The sequence below is a fragment of the Theropithecus gelada genome, chromosome 8 (assembly GCF_003255815.1).
Source record: "Theropithecus gelada isolate Dixy chromosome 8, Tgel_1.0, whole genome shotgun sequence".
Lineage (NCBI taxonomy): Eukaryota > Metazoa > Chordata > Mammalia > Primates > Cercopithecidae > Theropithecus > Theropithecus gelada.
Genome location: NC_037676.1, coordinates 135,058,562 through 135,077,503, shown reverse-complemented (window position 1 = coordinate 135,077,503; position 18,942 = coordinate 135,058,562). Strand labels below are relative to the sequence as shown.

The window sequence follows — 18,942 nt, the reverse complement described above, 5'->3', positions numbered from 1 at the left end:
ATCTAAATATATGATTGGAAAAACTGAAGATTGTCTAGAGCTACGCAAACAATGATATATACACTGAATGAAATATTATGTAGTCACTGAATGTGGTGTTTACAGAGAATTTACAATGTGGGGAAAATGTAAAAAATAAGCACTCTACTTAGCATAAATATAAATATGTAAATTTTGTCTAGCAAAAATACATCAGCATGTACACTGTCTTTATATGGCATAAGCTCACTTTCTTATTTTTCTGTATTTATCAATATTTTATAAAGAGCAACAATGATGGTAAGGCTCAGTAAAACCTTAAATTTAAAAACATAAAATATTTCATTGTTCTGTCTTGATGTGTGATAATTCTGTAATTCCAAAATAGGAATTCATTAAAACTTTTTACAAGGAAAGTTGCTTCGTCATTCTTAATGTACTGTATTAAAATGTTAACAGATGACTCAATTTTTTTTAAAGCATGATTAAATAACATTCAGAACTCAATAGCAGCACACAGTGGATGATTCAACCATACAGTTTATCCCATATTCTTGCTAGTTTTTGCTAAATTCAGAATCTTTGTTTTCCCTGTGGAAAACTAGCTTTAAATATAAAGTACAATGGACTTTATATAACTTCGAAATATAGGAACTGATTACTACCTAATTTATAGCTCAATCTTGCTATTCAGAGTTTTTTAGACATTTCAAGGATCATTCTCTGGTAGAGCTTCTTCCATCTTTGACATTCAACTCCACTTTGATCTAATGATATTGAGTTCTTGGATTTTCCTCAAACATACATGGCTCTGTGTCAAGTATCCACACATTCTCTCTGTGTCAAGCATTCACACATTTGTACTATTCTCCATTCTATTCTTTCTGCAGAGCCCTAAACCACCCTTTTCTTCCTTTGTATACAAATCACTGCAGACTTGGTCAAACACAGAACTGCTTGTGTGAAGACTTCTCTAACTCCTGGGGCTCCTGCTGCTCTGATAGCACTCATCTCATTATAGCTGTACATCATCTCTGCACAGGTTCTCACTCAAACTGGGTGCTACAGAACATTTATATCTCTTGGAACACTGATATGTGTGTGGCACCAAAAAAAAAAAGGGTGTTGTCAAATAAGCTAGGGAATTACTGGATTAAAAACGTTAGGTTGTATTCTTTATTGAAAGACTTCTTGGTGCAGTCAGCGAGATGGAGATAAGGCATTCAGTGTTACTAGATTCAAGAAAATATGTAACCCCTTTTATCATGAAAATGTATTAACATTTCTTGAGATAGCAAATAGCTAAGAAAGATGAGGTTAAAAACGTTACTCTGGCCGGTGAGCTTCTGGAGACAAACAGTCATGTTTACTTTTGTAGTCCCCAGCACCTAGCACCATGACAGGACACAAAACTGCTATTCAGGGAATGTTTGCAGGAGTAAGAAGCAGCTTTAAAGAAAGGCAATTTGCTCATTTCTTCAGAACAAAGAAGGCAGTTGACCAAATTATAGCCTTGTTAGATGTTAGTCTTTTGAGGGGAGTAAAAAGAAAGGCATAAAAACAAGAAAACTTAGGAGATTAACATACTTCCTGAGGTGGACGTGCCTACCCCACCCACTTAGAATCAATGCTGTAATACTTGTCTTTTGCAGTGTTGCTCTGGTTTTGTTTTTGTTGCCCCGGTTTTTAAAACATAAAAATTGTCAATAGCATTAAGAAAAACCTAGAACAAGGTTGTTCTTTATTTTTCAACCTTCACTAGCCACTAAAGTACTATAAAAAGATATTCTATCAATTATAAAAATTATTAAGTTTCTCTCAAAACATAAACACCTCTAATTTCATGTGCTTAATTTGTCTTATCATTTACATTTTGAATAAAAAAATAAGTTTATTCTTTAGGTTCCTTCATATTCTAAATGTGTACAACTCTATATATTTGAAACACTTCTCAAAGTGAGAATAGCCCACGGTAACAGAGTTAAACACATCTTTATTTTCACAACATGACTTAATTCAGTAAAGAATCAGCATCTAAGTGAGTTCAAATAATTTAAATCTGGATTGCATTTTAAAGTGACTTATGGTTTTTCTAAAATATTTTAAATTATTCTGGCTGAGATGCCTGATGCAACAACCAAAATGAAAATTATGTTTTGGGGATCCTCTTTAGGATAAGTCATAGCATGCTGTACTCTCTACATAAATATCTAGAAACCGATACGTACACTTGGGATGAAGGCCAAGAATTAAATAAGTAACACAAATACCCCAGATTCTTCTCTATTTTAATTTTTATCATGTTCAAATTTTGAATCTTATAATCAAATTTTGAATCTTAAAAGGTGTTAGAAATATTACCATTACCAAAAATGTCCAAATTTCTGTTCATTAACATTTATTTGAACATCCAATAAGACTAAGGCACTTGGTAGGCACTGTTGGTACATAAAAAGGAAACAACTCAGCCAGGCACGGTGGCTCACGCCTGTAATCCAGCACTTTGGGATGCTGAGGCAGATGGATCACCTGAGGTCAGGAGTTCGAGACCAGCATGACCAGCATGAAGAAACCCAGTCTCTATTAAAAATACAAAATTATCCAGGCATGGTGGCGCAAGCCTGTAATCCCAGCTACTCGGGAGGCTGAGGCAGGAGAATCGCTTGAACTCAGGAGGCAGAGGTTGCAGTGAGCCAAGATCGTGCCATTGCACTGGGCAACGATAGTGAAACTCCGTCTCAAAAAAAAAAAAAAAAAAAAAAATGGAAATAACTCCTATCACTGAAGGGTTTAGCTTAGGGTCAGATTAGGAGAAAGAAAGAGAGAAGAATCAGAATATTTACTGTCACATGTATGTCAGGCTCTGTGTTTTTTACTTATTGAGTACCAACTGTTCTTTCTATATGTTTTCTCATTTGATCTTGGTAATCATCAAAGGTATAGAAAACATAGTGTACGTTTAACAGATGAAGACCTGTCCAAGAATACACATGGTGTAGCCAGTATTAAAAACCAAGACTAAGTGGAACAAAAGTCTGTACTCTATGCCAAGGAGAAATGCGATAAGGCCCATCTAAGTGATTATATCACACATAGTAAAACTGGTAAGTGTATACAAAAACTGTATACAAGATGCTTTAATAGTCCATAGAAAATCTGTAATTTACTGAAGGTTCTTGGGAGACGTTGTTTATGTTAGACTTGCTAGGAGACATCTAGAATATAGACCTAATGAGCACAAACAAAGTGTATACACAGAGCATAAGTCATTTACTCAGTGTTCACTAACTTAAAACCATCACACAACTCTGAGCTGGGCAAGCAGTCATGGATTTCAAGAGAAGTAGGATATGGTTATTTGTCCTCAAAGACCTCACGTTCAGAGACTGGAGGAGCACTTAAAGGAAACAGTAATAGTCCTTTTGGCTAGACTACATGGTAAGTAGTAAAGCAGGTAAAGGAGAATAGTAAGACATCAGATGGGACTTCTTAGCGGGGTTGAAACTTGAAGGGCTACCAAATAGCAAACTAAGGAAACAACCGTTTACTCTACAGATAACAGGGAGTGCTTTAAAGTTTGTACTTAATTTGGTTGCCAGTTACATCTCAGAGGGAAAAAATCATAACATCAAGATCTTTGCAATACATGTAAAATGCATTAAATAGTAATTTAACATATAGCTTTGCACAGTGAAGTTATTTCTAGCAGATGGCTTATGGTAATAATGTTTTGATACATACAGTGAAGGAAAAACCCTGTTGAACACAAATGTATTCACAAATGCCTCTGTATATTGAACTACAACAATATTATTTTGATGTACTATTTATGTTTTATTCTAATTGACTGTGAATTAAACATAAGATTTTTCTGATTGAATTTGGAAGATGTAGTGTTAATGTTTTTGTTTTGTCATTTTTTTAAAGGTTGAATCATAGAAAGCTGTTAAATTAAAGAATAGTGATTAGGCCCGATCCCAGACATTTATGAGTAATTTGGAAAAAGATTCAAGAAGTGGAAGACTGAAGTTTCAGAGTTTAAAGAGTCACAGATAAGACATCGGTAACAATGATTAGAGATAAAGAGAAAAGAAAACCACCATAGCTGGTATCTCTCAAGGGTTCAACCGAAAGAGACAGAGAGAAGGCAACTTCACTAAAAGTAGGATTTCTCAGTGCCAAAATTCTACATAGAGTTCTCTTAACCTTTGTATATTACTGCAATATACCATACAATTTCTGCTATGTACCTTGCCTAATTCCACTTAAAAATTCATGCATTGTTTAAATGTTATCTACTTGTGCAGAAAATAATCACCTCCACTGCTGAGTCTACCTTGCTCTCTCACGTCTTGTATACTTGAATCCCAGGAAAGAGTTTACCCTCAGAAAACTTAACAAGAAAAATAATTCACTCTAAAATGGACTCTTTATTGTTTATTTGGCTTAATGGAAATGAAGAGCATTCCAAAATAGAGAAGACTCTAAAATGATTCTTGCAGAATTTAACAGAATTTTCACATACTCAATTCTACTAATCTCAACTGATTTCTTGAGACCCTTTCTGAATTAGTGTGGGACCCTTTTGAATTACTGTCCTCTAATGGCCAAGTCAAACTGTAGCCATAACTAGAGTAGAGCAAAGCCATCACCAAGAATAAAATGTTTTTCACCTTCTCTAAACTCCTATAGCATTTTATTGCATTATCTGATATGTTGTCATTTTAACACTGTGACTCCCACTTGTACAAGACTCTTCAGAGAGTGGCAGTATCTACAGATTCTGGACTTACACCATAATCTCGTAAGAACAGAAACTGCCCAAACAGGTTAGCTATACTGTAAACATACAGTATCAGTTCCCTGTTGTATCAACTCTTAAGTGTTATCAAAACATAAATATGTTTTGCTTAAAATTTATTTTCGCATATTTTACTGAAACCTAAAATGGGAATTATTACCAGTGAATTCTTATTCTGGCTCACATTGTTAACTGTTTTACAGGGGCAGGTCTGGACTCACCCACTAGATCAGGAGACTGAATTCCCTGAGGCTGCCTGCAAAATGTTATGTGCTTGGTGTAGATGTGTATGGGTATTCTTTTGAGGTGAGAATTTCCAAGTTAATTAGATTTTCAAAGTGGTCCACATTCACAAAACCAGAAACTTTTGAAAGGCAAGATCATTTATTAACTCAAACTGTCAGAGCTTCATTATCCTAGGATAAAAGAGGGAAGCAATGGTGGGCATGCAGCTATGTCAGAAATATAATCTGACGGATTAATTTTAAAAAATTCTTTGCATTCAACGTAGGAACATTAATACAACTATACATCATTTGCATTTAAGGAATTCATTCTGATTTATATTCTAATTTGAAATATATATCCAGATTTTTATCTGTATTGATTAAAAAAAAAAAAGTCAACCATGAGAAAATGACAAGGGAAATTAACTGATACAACCTAGAATCTCCTGAACTTAAGTCAAAATAGAGTTGATAACTACCTCAACGACAGGTTGCAATCCACCAAGCAGGGCCAGAATATGTTGACAAATGCCCTATAGACCATGAGAATTCACGAAAAGATTTAGGATTTAACTAATCATTTGAATAAGCACCATACCAATCAAAATGGCAACATCTTTTTATAAACTGCCTCAATAAGTTATTCCAATTATGCATTTTAAGTAGTCATTTTCTTGTTTATATGGATAAGCCAATAGGATGTCTAATTCATGTAAATTTAGAAATTGACAGTTCCTCATTCATTTCATTTATTCAACAAAGAAAAAGAATCAAGTACGTTAACATAATTCAACATAATGATAGCAGTATAATAAAGACATGCCAGCATACAGAAAGAGTATCTGAACAAGGATGCTCTCTTGGACAAAGTACTTCTTTATGTTTTAAAGGATAGCATGTATGAAATACACCTAAAATATGACTTAAACATAACTAAAATATTAGCAGAATCCTAGGGATCTAGGATTAATAATTCAAAATAGTTTTGTGAATAAGAACTTCATCTATAACTATGGTAGTCATAAAAAATGACTAAAAGATTAGAAGAACTAGAAAATAGAAGGGTAAGAGCTGTCTTACATCTAATTATTAGTAAGAGGATTACTTGCCAAATAACAAATATTAACACAGAATGCAACCCAAAGCAAACAAAATATTCTTGTATCCTAGTTACCCTTTAAAATTTTTAGTTTCCTGGAAGCACTTTAAATTTACATTAAGCTTTATAATTTTCAAAAATGTTTTCTCATTCACCCATTGATTATAACTGCAGCAATGATATCACCTACTACAATTACAGTATTTTAAATTCAGCACTTTCAGACACTGCATGTTCATTTGCTTCATACTTTAAAAACAATAAACTGAAAACAAAACTCTCTTGATTAATTCAAACTCAGTATTCCACAATGCAATGTTAATACAAAATAGTCTAAAATTTCAAATCATTCAGATGACAGCTTATAGGTCAAAACCATATCTTCTCCAACACTGAAGTGTAAGAACCTCATCATATTATTTCTCAGGTCTTTTCATACCTATTGATCCCCATAATACACATATGGCATGAGCTGATAGTTCACCCTGCTTCCTACTTGTCCACAACTTTTACAACAAAGAGAAGAACAGAATTAGCTATGTCTTCTCTTTTAGAACCTTGTGACAGTACTTTGCAAATTAATGTTTCACTTCAGGTCACTGTATTTAAGTTCCTGTTCCACTCTCCTCCCAACCCCCACCCAGCACCTGAATCCTGCCATGCCTATATTCACTCACATTGTCAGTTCTAACCAAATCAAAACACCTGTACCATATCCTTTGTACTCACTACCTTCTCCCACCACAAGCATCCATTAGACCACAGAGAATTTCTTTCCTACTCCACTAAAACATGATCTTTCTGTCATGAGTATTGGACTCAAAGTTTATGCACTTCATACAGTTTTTTCAAGTTACAACTATTGTTACTTAATTGTGCTAGCAAAACTCAAAATCGAGCAGGCTGCAATCAGCCAGTTATATTTCTTAACATTTAGCACTTTAAAAAAACTTTACTACAGACAGTTATATTTGTTTATATGCCTACTGATTAAAGTCTGATGAATTTACATTGATTCCTCCTGCATTTGACTACACCTTCTTAAAATAATGAATGTTCATGTGACTGTTATGATTAAAATTAATGTTTAAGTGCCTACCATGTGGCATATAACATGCATTATTTTGCTTAAATCCTCCAAGAACCCTTTAAATGAAGTACTAATACTGTTACCAGTTTTTAAAGGGAGGTCATGGAGGCTCTGAAAGATTCAGTAACTTGCTCATGTTAAAACAGGTAATGAATGGTGGATCCTTGAACTGAGGTATTCCTGTCCATGAAGACTATGCATTCAATCATTACAGATTCTGCACCTTGCAACTGATGATTTTCAGTTCTTATTACATTTATGGCAGTGCTTCAGTATAGGGGATGCTTACCAATTAAAAACAGATAAAACAATATAAAAATCAAATTATTTTATCTATTTATTTTTTCTTAAAATTTTAATTTTAATCTCTCATATACAAACAACATGCCTAAAGTTGGTTTTGTTAGACCAAAGAGTATGGAAAATAATTGTACAAAATAAATATCCTCCATGCATAAAATTACTAAGCAAAGATAAAAGGCTCTTCTGTTTTATTAAAATTTCTCAAAACAAAAGGGTACTACATCTCAACTATGACTAAGTATGAAACATCACATTATTAAAATTAAATAATTGGAGTAAACAAAGTAGCTTAACTTTCATCACGTTTGAAACTCATAAATTTTAAAATTAAGAGGAAATCTAGGATATGATACGTTACAGAACAAAGGAAAACAAAAAGTGACTTTAAAAATAAATTAAATTTGCTAATCTAGGTTAACAAATAAAATCTTATGTTTAGTTTTCAATCCAAAAGTCACAATGCATTTGCCATTATTTTCTGCAATGATAACTAGGTTATTTCAAGATATCCCAAAACTTTTGTGTTCATTCATCCTTTTTAAACCCAACAAAATTCAATAAACTTTGCTGGGTACCTTTTATGAGTAAGTTACTATGTTAAGGCCTTGTAGATACACCATTTGATATAAGTAGTTTATACTTCAGTACCCTCGCTAATCATGATGTACCAGAAATACGTTTATTTCTAATTGATGGTAACTTTTTTGACAATAAGAAAACAGACTTTCAAGATACTCTGAATATTAAGTAAATATCTATATTCTTCCTTCAACTTTACTGCAACAATCCTCCCAAAGTTGAGGTAATTATAACTACTGAAATAACATAATACTTGCATACCAATTTCTAATTTAATAAGAAGTATATTCTTATGTGCTGACTAATGATCTGTAGCAAGAAATGATAGGGAGTGGTCAACACTTCTTTAAAATACACAGTTACAGTAAAAATACTAAAAACTGGGACCTTAATGAGGAACAGCAGAACTAAGCTGCCTTTTCAATATTCCGTTAATTTCTTTTAAAAATTGTACTACTGATATTCAAAACTTAAAATTAAAACTAGTATTTTCTCCCTCAGCTTAAATCACTTAAAACCAAAATTAAAAACATAAGCATCTGCAGATGCCATTTCTGTCTACTCAGCAAAACTAGAATTGCAAACCATTCTTTTTAGTAGAGTTAACTACCACAAAAGATAAACTGTTTCCCAGCTAGTGGCTTTAATCAACCCCCAACTAAAAACTAAACCATTATCTAATGTGATGTGACAGGGTGAAATCTCATAACACATACATTCGGCAGGAATGATGTAACAAATAGGGAGCTGGACGTGTGTCATATGTGATGGCTGGACTTCAACCAAATGTCAGAAAAGCAAATAAAACGGTCTTTTCTCTTGTTCCAACCCTTACCACTATATGATCACACACACAAAAAGCACAGCACAGTAAGCCTGCGATTCCTGGACTTTACCCTCATTATAAATGTATGAAGGAGGCTAAGAAATCATCAGGTTGGAGGTTTGATTCTAAAGTAAACTTAGGAGGAAAGCTCTCTAGGACAGATAAACTTGAAATTTACCTACCTTGCTCAAGCCCTCTAATTCCAATGAAAAGGAGTGGCATAGGCTTGCCGGACTTTCAGGGCCCTTCTAGATGCCAGACATACACTCACTACTACAATCGGTCAGAAACTATGGTGGTCCATGAACACTGAGCCCATTTAGTTAACTGGGGCTCAAAGCTTTAGGAAATCTATGTGAGACAATGGGCTGTAGTGGAGATCATTATATTGGGAGCCAAAAGGTTTCATGTCCAATATAGTTATACCCCAAATAGCTCAAACCTCTCCATTTTTTTTCCAAATTATGTTCAGTTTTCTACATTTTTCTCATTTTCTCCTCTCCATGACTTTTTGACTGTCTTACCTCCGCCTCAAGTTTGTGTTATTTACCCATCTAAAAGTGTGATTTAAAAAAAAAAAAAAAAAACCCTGTCATTCCTGAATAGGTGAAAATCAATAAAAAGAAATTGAGTTTGGAATTCAATGGCACCTGAAAGATCATCTAAAATGTAAGACTTTCATTTTAAGGTCATTAAAGCAGAGAAACACCTCTCCAAAATCACTAGTTCATGGCAAAATAGCACTTAAAACCCATATTTTATGACTTCCAGTTTAATTTATTTTTTCTAACACTTTTGTTTTTCAAAAAAACTAGGATAAGCAGAAAAAGCTTATAAATCAGAAAAAGTTCTATAAACAATGAATTAACATAAAAAAAGAACACTAGAGCAAGAACTACCTGAAACCAGGTGTGTGTTCAAATAAATAAGTCTTCTCTATCCCTATTTCTAATCATGCTTTTCACATTTGTGGAGGGGTACAGGGAAGCTTTCTTATATTTAGCATTGTTCAAAGGAATTTATGGGGCTTTCTTTTGTGGAAATTTTAAAAGAGAAGTAAAATGTTTGTGTACTGGTACAGACCTGCTTGATAATTAAACTGGATGATTCACTTTGATCTTAAGATTCAAAATTTGTGACTAAATGTAAATTATCTCAGACTTTTTAAACAAAACTTACAGATTTCAATTGAATTGTCTGCAAGAAGGGTCCTTAAGCTGGAGGGCATGTGTAAGTTTTCTATGAACTTATGACCATAGTATATAATTCATTTATTTTGGTGTATACATACAACTGTATATTTTTTCTGAGTCCACGGCTGGCATTGGTTTTCAAAGGTAATGACTCAAAATAATAATCATTACTTTCCATGTATAGACAAAAAGAATCCCAAATTACAAAAAGACAAAAATTGCATGCATTTTATATTAGCAAAAGAACCTCTATTTTTGAAGTATTCACCTAGTGTTCCTATAATACTGTATTTGATCTACGTGTTACATTTTAGGACCATTCTCCTACTCTAAATATAGATGACCCAACTTTCTCTAGTAGTGTTTTCCTTTAAATAGTTAAATCTAATTAGAAAAAAAGTAACTTTTTATTCAGAAAATGTGTACCTTTATTTAAATTAACAAGTATTTGTACTTGCTATATTGCAAATTTCCTTAATTCTCCTATACTATTAAAATTCTGTTCATGAACATCTTAAAAACTCACATTTGCAAATGTTTCACACAGTTCAAAAAACTCCAAATGTGTGAAAACAGCATTTGCCAATTCAAATTTATACTGTTCTATTAAACTCTGATACTTGGAGTTATCTCCACAATTTTTAATCTTTCATATTTCCTTTTCTTTAGATTTAGAAGAGAATTAAATAGAAATATTCCAAAAGAGTCCCAGGAGCATAACTCATCTGAATGTTTTAAATTGACTCTACATTTCAAATTTATTTTAAGATTAACACCAGAGCATGTTATTTAATCTCTTGTGTTTTTGTAACATCGCTTACTGTAGAATAACTATTTTAATTTCAATCAGAAAACAGGAGTTAAATCAGTAGTCAATACCAGTGTGATTTTATCACTTTTCTTACTAAACAATATTCAGAATGATTAGATACTTTAATACTTGCAAGCAAACTCTATAAAACTCTGTGGAAACATGAGGATTTTATTATCACTTCAAAAAGACTGTCTACAACTTTGGAAGGACAAGACAGATGGAAGAACTGCTTGAGCCCATGAGTTCGAGACCAGCCCAGGCAACATAGAGAGACACCTTTCTCTACAAAAAAAAAAAAAAAAAGAAAAGAAAAAGAAAATCAGCAGGTTACTATGGCATATGCCTGTAATCCCAGCTACTTGGGAGGCTGAAGCAAGAGGATGGTTTGAGCCTTGGGAGGTAAAGGCTGCAGGCTGTGGCAAGTCATGATCTCATGACAGCACTGCAGCCTGGGCGACAGTAAGACCCTATCTCAAAAAAAAAAAAGGAAAAAGAAAAAAATGTCATCAGCTTGTTGCAATGACATGTTTTGCCTTCTATGGTTCCAAGTCACTCTCCTGTCAACTAAAGCTACATTTAAAAACTTAATCACTTAACTCTTCAGATCCCCAAAGATTTACTTTTCTATTCTCCCTCTCCCCGGCATTTACCTCAATGCTTTACGATTATGTACCAATCTGCAGAATTTAAAGTAATATATAATTTTATTTGAACCTTAAAAACCAATCTCTAAATAAAAGCCAGTAATGCTGCTTCCATTTTACTGCTAAGAAAACCAAGTTAAAGGACTTACCCATATTTATAGGATTAATAAGTAACAGTCTAAATTTAAACCACCCGCTTACAGTGTCTTCAATATAACTTCAACTCTCAACTTTCTCCTTCCCCAAATATACTTCTGTATCAATACGTCTATACTCATTTTTATTCTTGTGATGTTACTACCTCCCAGAATTTATAAAACCGAAAATCAAGGTTTGGATGCACAGAGTTTGTTGTGAAAAACATGATGAAAATAAGATAAAAAATAGTTGACTGTGCTAGCTGTAAACATTAGCATGTCAAAGTCTTTATGCAGATGACTGAAAAAGTTAAAAGAAAATGTTTTTAAAATATTGTAAAGCTATAATATTTTAAAAAATTAAAACAGCTCACACCACTCAGGAGTTATGTTTGGTCAGTGTAGGAGAGATCCAATTATCAAAAAGCAAATACTGGGACTAAGATGAGTGACCTCCTGATGGCTTCTCAGGGCCTGCATTCATTAGTACTGATAAATAAACCACCAATGAGTGTTCTTATGTGGCTGTGAAGTTACTCTGAAAATAAAAATAAATCACTACTTAAGGCCTGGCATAGTGGCTCATGCCTGTAATCCCAGCACTTTGGGAGGCTGAGGCAGGCAGATCACAAGGTAAAGAGATGGACACCATCCTGGTCAACATGGTGAAACCCCATCTCTTCTAAAAATACAAAAAAAAATTAGCTGGGCATGGTGGTGCGTGCCTGTAGTCCCAGCTACTCGGGAGGCCGAGGCAGGGGAATCGCCTGAACCTGGGAGGTGGAGGTTGCAGCGAGCGGAGGTTGTAGTGAGCCGAGATCGCACCACTGAATTCCAGACTGGCGAAAGAGTGAGACTCTGTCTCAAAAAAATAAATAAAATAAAATAAAATAAAAATAAATAAATCACTACTTAAAAAGGTACAATGTTGTCTTTCTGATCTTTAAGAATTATGTGATACAGTTTGTTCAAGCAATAATAACATACTTTTCCTGAGAAACACAGATTGAGTCTTCCTGTTAAATCAAATCTACACCAAAGCTAAAAGTGAGAGCTTAACTTCAGATTATTTCCACCTACTAAATTTAGAGTTTATCCTTTTATGTCTAGACACATACCAGAAACTATTTTCCTTTTTTATATATGAGAAACCAGCCAGGAGTGCACTTTGGGAGGCTGAGGTGGGAGGATCATTTGAGGCCAGGAATTCCAGACCAGCCTGGGCAATACAGTGACACTTCATCTCTACAAAAAAAAATCTTTTTTTTAATTAGCCCAGACTTGTGGTGCACGCCTGTAGTTCCAGCTACTCAAGAGGCTGAGGTGAGAGGATAGCTTGAGCCCAGGAGGTAGAGGTTGTAGTGAGCCAAGATCATGCCACTGCACTCCAGCCTGGGTGACAGAGCAAGACTCTGTCTCAAAAAAAAAAAGCAAGAAAAACCTTTAATAGGCATTTTAGGTTCTTCACTTGCACCACTTTCCTTTTGCACTTCTCTTCAAAAGGTAATTTATCAACATGTGATGTTAGTTTCTCAGTAATATACTGCTTATTGTAAATGTTTTGAGTATAGAGACAGTAAGCAAGATTTACATTCCTGCTGCTCCCTATCCAATGCCTATAATAGTTCAAACTACATTTATCTCAAAGATGACTCAATACTTTTCAAAAAGAATTGAATAAATTTGGAAGACTAAGCATTCAATATGGATGCAAAAAATAGAATATGAAAGAAGGGAGAGAAGAGTGGGAGAAGAGGGAGAAAAGAATTTCGGTGTACTTTCAATGATTAACTATAATATTTTGCTTCTCACAAGAATGTCAGTTTCTCGTCAATCAAATAATCCTATAATTTTACTTAATATTAATGCAAAAATTTATAGAATTTCCATGAAATGTAAAATGGTCATTTATAAATGTAATAATATGAAGAACTGTTTATTATCCCATTTATAAATAAGATCTGTTAAGAGCACTAATCTCATAGAACTTTTGTGTCCCATATAAAATTCAATGCATCTTAGTAATTAAATAGTTGGTCCAATAGCACACCACCTAATACTAAATTTAAGGGGCAGCTAAGCCTAACTAGTTCTTGAAACTACTGACATTAATAAGCAAAATAACAATGAGAAAAATATTTTTGTAAATTACCTAGAATACATACATATAATATTCTTAATCCTTTTTAAATTAAGGAGCCACCTGAAACAGAATGCCAAAATCTTTATATAAATCAGCTTATAAAAACAAAACTGGCAACAAGTTTCAGTGATATGTGATTATTCTGGCGAACGCTTATTTCCATTATAGAGAACTATTATTACCAGGGTTATTAAAATTAAATCTAAACTCCATCAGTGAGTACATTTGCATGACACTACTCAAATAAGCACATATGAATTTTGTGGCAAGAAGATACAACTTTCATTTGTTCTCTGAAATTCCAAGTATTCTAAAAACACAGAATACTCTAAAAGTACATTCAAGCATGGTTTTAAAAGTTCTTTTTTGTAGTTTTTTGAACTACTGGATCATAAATTTAACAGCTCCTAAGTTAGAAAACATTTTACTACCAAAAGAAAATTTCCCACTAATATCAAAGTTATATTAATAACCCTGAAAATTACTGACAGAATAAACTATGTGTTTCTCCAAAACTGGAAGCTAGTTCAACTGCAACACTGTCAGTTGGGAAGCCTAATATATTAATATGAATTAACTAAGTCACAAAGTCAATAACTTAAAAAATAAATAAATCACTTAAGAGTAACGTCAAAGAAGTAACAAGTATTATTTCTTATACCCTTGTATCACACAGAGATTCAGTAGTATGCCTTTGGAGTAAAAAGCTTCTCTTGGTCAAATGAGAACCAAGATAGCCAAGTGCCGCCTCAACTAGCATTTTTTGTTGCATGTTCTAATGCTGAGTTTCTCAATCATTTTTACCGCCACCCACCCTCATTCCAGTTGTCATTTGGCAAGGTCTGGAGACATTTTGATCGTCACTACTGGGAGAGATGCTACTGCCTAGTTTCCCAGGTGCTTCCCAAACCCCTCCTGAGAACTACCATGTACATTCTTTACCTAGTGACAGTATCAATTAACCTCCCTAACTCAAATTGTAGCTTCAAACTGTCCTAAAGCGGAGCTCAAAACAATAGGTCATTAAGCTGGGGTCAGAGATATGTGCCAAGCTCTAATGCCAGATGTTAAGAGAGAGAAACCCTAGCCTGGTCTATACAGTCAAATATCATGACTAAACAAGATTTCTCTGCCTGCCATCGCCAACTCAGGAAGTTGACTTAATACAAATCAATCAAAAGTAAATCTACAAAATGCCCACTATGGTTTTAAATGAGAGAAAATGTCAAAAAGTCTGGGAAACTCCAAGACCAGATAAACAAGAGCTCGCATCAAAATAAATGGGCTTCAAAAGGAACAAAGACAGCATCCCTCCCAGAAGCGGAACCCCTCTAATGCCCCTCTCAGGTTAGGAGCCTGCGAATGGCAACAAAAAGACATCTGCCAAGACAGCAGAATGAGGGGCCACTTAACCCAAATGAGGAACACACTCCTTAGGAGAAAGGAGAATCCTCCTCATTCCTACTCTGGCCCAGGGACCCCTGCGTGTAGCTTCTCCTTCTGTCCTTTCCAGATGGTAGTTTTATACCAATTCATCAATTTTTCCTAACCACTGTATAAAGGCTATGTTGGGAGGTGTTTACATATACCACTTACCACGATGGCCAGAATAGTGGGAGACACATAGTTCTGAAAGGACAGCCTATTGTGCACTGGAGAGAGTAACAACGTGCCTTTAGGTTACGGCCCTCCAGGGAAAATAGGAGGTTAAGTGTGATTTTGGTTTTAGGTGAGATAATGAATAGTGGAGATGTTTTTGAAAGTGTTCACTATGAAAAAATGCTATGCTAACCATTAATATACTCTGTAGTTTGAAAGACTACCACTGACATACCAAAAATACCGATTTAAAACAAAATTTATCCAAAACTTGAGAAGTTGGTTCTCTGGATTACTCCTCTCTCTACTTCCACCAATATAGCTCATGTGAGGTATATATGAGGTATACATAAACCTCACACTCTAGACAATTATTTTCATTTCTCAAACACCAAAAATGATTGTACTAAATAATTTAGTCAGTTGACTAAAAATAGTTTTTAAATGCTAAACTGAAAAAGCCTAAAGAGTAGGAAAACTAAAAAACAACGTATAATGTGTAATCAAAATGTGAATACACTGATGTTTCTGCTACCATCAGTGGAATTTACTGTCTTAATTAACATATGTAAGGCTACAGATATTGTGATATTTAGGTGAAAGTTCTATATTTTCCATACCATTTTTGTAAGTAGTCCAGTGCCTCCAAACGAGCACCAATCTCAAAAGTGATTCCAGGGCGATTTGGGGGCTTTTTACTCATCTTGAGATCCTATTCTTCAGTATTCTCTTTTCACTACCTCAAGAGAAAGAAAAAAGTTAGATTCCGATGCAGAAAATGCATAGGAAGTAGAGTATAAGGGAACAGGTAAAATTAAATTTAAACAGAATTTCTAAAACAATACATGGGAATATAAAATACTTGCCAAATTGTTAAGAAATCTGAAGGAGTATTACCAACATCTCTATATAAAGTTCTGTGCAATCTGCAGGCAATCTTGATAATGACTTAAGAAAAAGAACAAAGAAAACATAACTATCTAAAAAGAATGAATAAATGGACTGTTAAAAATTGTTAATAGCTAAAAATGCTTTATATTTTAGCTTGAAGATACCCAAGAAAATTCTCCATGGGGACAGTTGAAAATGCTTTCCTGCCTTTGAAAAATTAAGGCAGCTGAATGTTCTGGAATACGACTACTGAAATTCTTGAGAACAAAATCAATTTTTTAATTTCAACAAATATTTGTTGAGTGCCTCATACTACAAAACATTAGATAAGGCCCTACAGCACACAAAGATGGAGGAAACAGTGGGCACAATCCTCTGCCAGTAAAGATACCACTAATTCCTCTTGGGATTAGGATGTTTCATTACTCATGATCTCCCACCTTGGCAGCATATAATTCAATAATTTTAATTTAACATATAGTGTTACAAAAGAGACTGCTTTCTTATACTTCACATTCAACAAGCAATAATAATATGCTTTTGTTAACTCTGAGTATTTCTACTATATTTCAATATAGACAGTGTCCACATTGATAATAAAAGTGGTTGTAATGCTAGAACAAAAACTGCAAAGGAGTACCTATGTATCCCTAGGTCGTTCACATGCAAAGTATTATATTTTGGGCCACACTGGCCACCGAGCACATTTGAGGTGGCCTCTTTTTCACTAATGGGTATATGAGGAACATGAATAAATTTTGAGATAACCTAATCAAAACATAACTCATAATTAGAAATGTAAATTGATTGTTATCGGGGCAAGGAGAGATCCCTAAAATGTCCTTCAATATTTGAGATCACTAATGACTATGTTCCCTAGAGTTTAAAACGAAAAAAAGAAACACACACACTTGTCATTTTTTATAATGGTTTTGTCACAATTCAAAATAGACAAAACAGAACAGCAAACATAAAATTTCAACTGCTCCCTCTTTTCTCTTTGAAAGAGCCTGATAGATCAGGGAAAAAATAGCATCAATACGGGCCATGAAAATATGCGAACTCAAATACTCATGGTTGGAGGGGGAGAGTGGGTATCCTCCTGCTATGGCATAAGCAAATATTAAAGCATTAAAATGTTAACAGGGATCTTGCCCAGGGTGTAGGTGGTGCAAAAGAACAAATGTATGAATATTTCTAACAGAGGTCTCGTCAGTGTGCAACATGTAAGGCAGTTACTTAAATGTGTAGAAATCGAATCAACCTTTTCTGCTGTCCGTCACAGGAAGAATTCAGTAAGAGGTAGTAAAGGTACACTAACATATTCTAGGATCAAACTTACAGCCCATAATTAAGCGATGGATTGAGTAAGTATAATCCCCTACTGACACTTAGGGGTGAAGTACCAGAAAAAAACAAGATTTTCCTTTGTCTTAGGTTTGAAGAGGGAAGGATGAAGAGGGACTTGAATTAAGGAACTTTTATAAAGTAAGACACCCTACTGGGAGTAAAACTTGAAGCAAAAAGAAGGCAGAGAGCACGGAGAGGAATAAAAACAGAAAGGAAAGGAGCAAAGAATGGCAAGAAATAGGACAGTGGAAGTTTTCGGAGATGACAAGTGAGAGAGAAGAAGAAATGAGCAAGAAGACAAAGAGACGGATAACGTAAAGCAATGGTCAGAGAATGACCGCCAGGCCAAAAAAGGTGAGGAGGTGAAGCCAGAGAGGGGTGGCAAGCGACAGGCAGGAAAGGCTGAGACCGGGCTGGCAGGGAGCTGGAGAAGCCTCCAGGTTTGACAGCCATCCGGCCCTCGGCAGGGGGGTAAGGAAGGGAGGGGAAGGGGGAGCGGCGGCGCCCAGACAATAGGGCCGGCGAGTTACGGGGAGGGAGGCAGGAGGGGAGCGGGCCGGAGAGAGAGACACCAGAATGGGGCCGTCCCGGGCGGCCTGGCGGTGGCCAGGCGGCCTCCCGGCTCAGCCGCCGCCGCCTCTTACCGACTCGGCCTCCTCTCTGCACAGCAGCCGGGCCGTCCGGGGCCGAGCTGGGGTACGAGCAGGGCAGCCAGCCCGGGCCTCTGCCTCTGCCTCCGCCCAGGCAGCTGCCGGGGAGGGAGCAGGAGCGGAGCGAGCTGGGGCCGCAGCGCCGGATCGGCCCAAGGTTTCGCGGGAGGGAGCTGGGTCCGAGCCCTCAAGCTTGCTCAGGGTCCGCTGCCATCGCCGCCGCCACCGCCTCCGCCGCCGGCCAGCCCTGACGCGACGCCGGGCCCCGGCGACGTCAGCCGCCCGCGACGTGCCGGAAGCGGGCCTGGCCTTGTCACGTGACTCGCGAGGGTTGGGCCCGGGCCGCGCAGCAGATTGGCGGGCCGCCGTGGGAGGCGGGGCTTTGTGGTGGTTGATGGACCGCTAGCGGGCGGGGCTCTGGGTTAGTGGAGGAAAGAACGCGAGCTCTTGGTGCCTATTGGTAGTTGTGAAGTGTTTGACCTTTGAGATTTGAGGACGAAGGGCATTGCTTGTTATTCTTGATTCGTTGGGAACCATGTCCCCCAAACCCCTCTACCCAGGACCCTTGGCAAACTTTTTCAAATGCACTACATGCTTTCTTAGATATCCACCCCATT

The 18,942-nt window shown here is 35.9% G+C and overlaps 1 protein-coding gene across 4 annotated transcripts in view; it reads right to left on the bottom strand.

The window, feature by feature from the left end:
* PHF20L1 (PHD finger protein 20 like 1) overlaps positions 1 to 18,604 on the bottom strand; it is a 75,588-nt gene extending 56,984 nt beyond the window's left edge. For 2 of the 4 annotated variants that reach the window (XM_025394481.1, XM_025394482.1), the window contains exons 1-2: positions 18,320 to 18,604; positions 16,055 to 16,174 (exon numbers count right to left, since the gene is read on the bottom strand). In XM_025394481.1, the coding sequence (XP_025250266.1) occupies positions 16,055 to 16,137 (83 nt within the window). In that variant the 5' untranslated portion in view covers positions 16,138 to 16,174; positions 18,320 to 18,604. The remainder of the gene's footprint in view (positions 1 to 16,054; positions 16,175 to 18,319) is intronic. The other 2 variants (XM_025394483.1, XM_025394480.1) reach the window with 2 other exon arrangements.
* Positions 18,605 to 18,942: the final 338 nt, after the last annotated feature.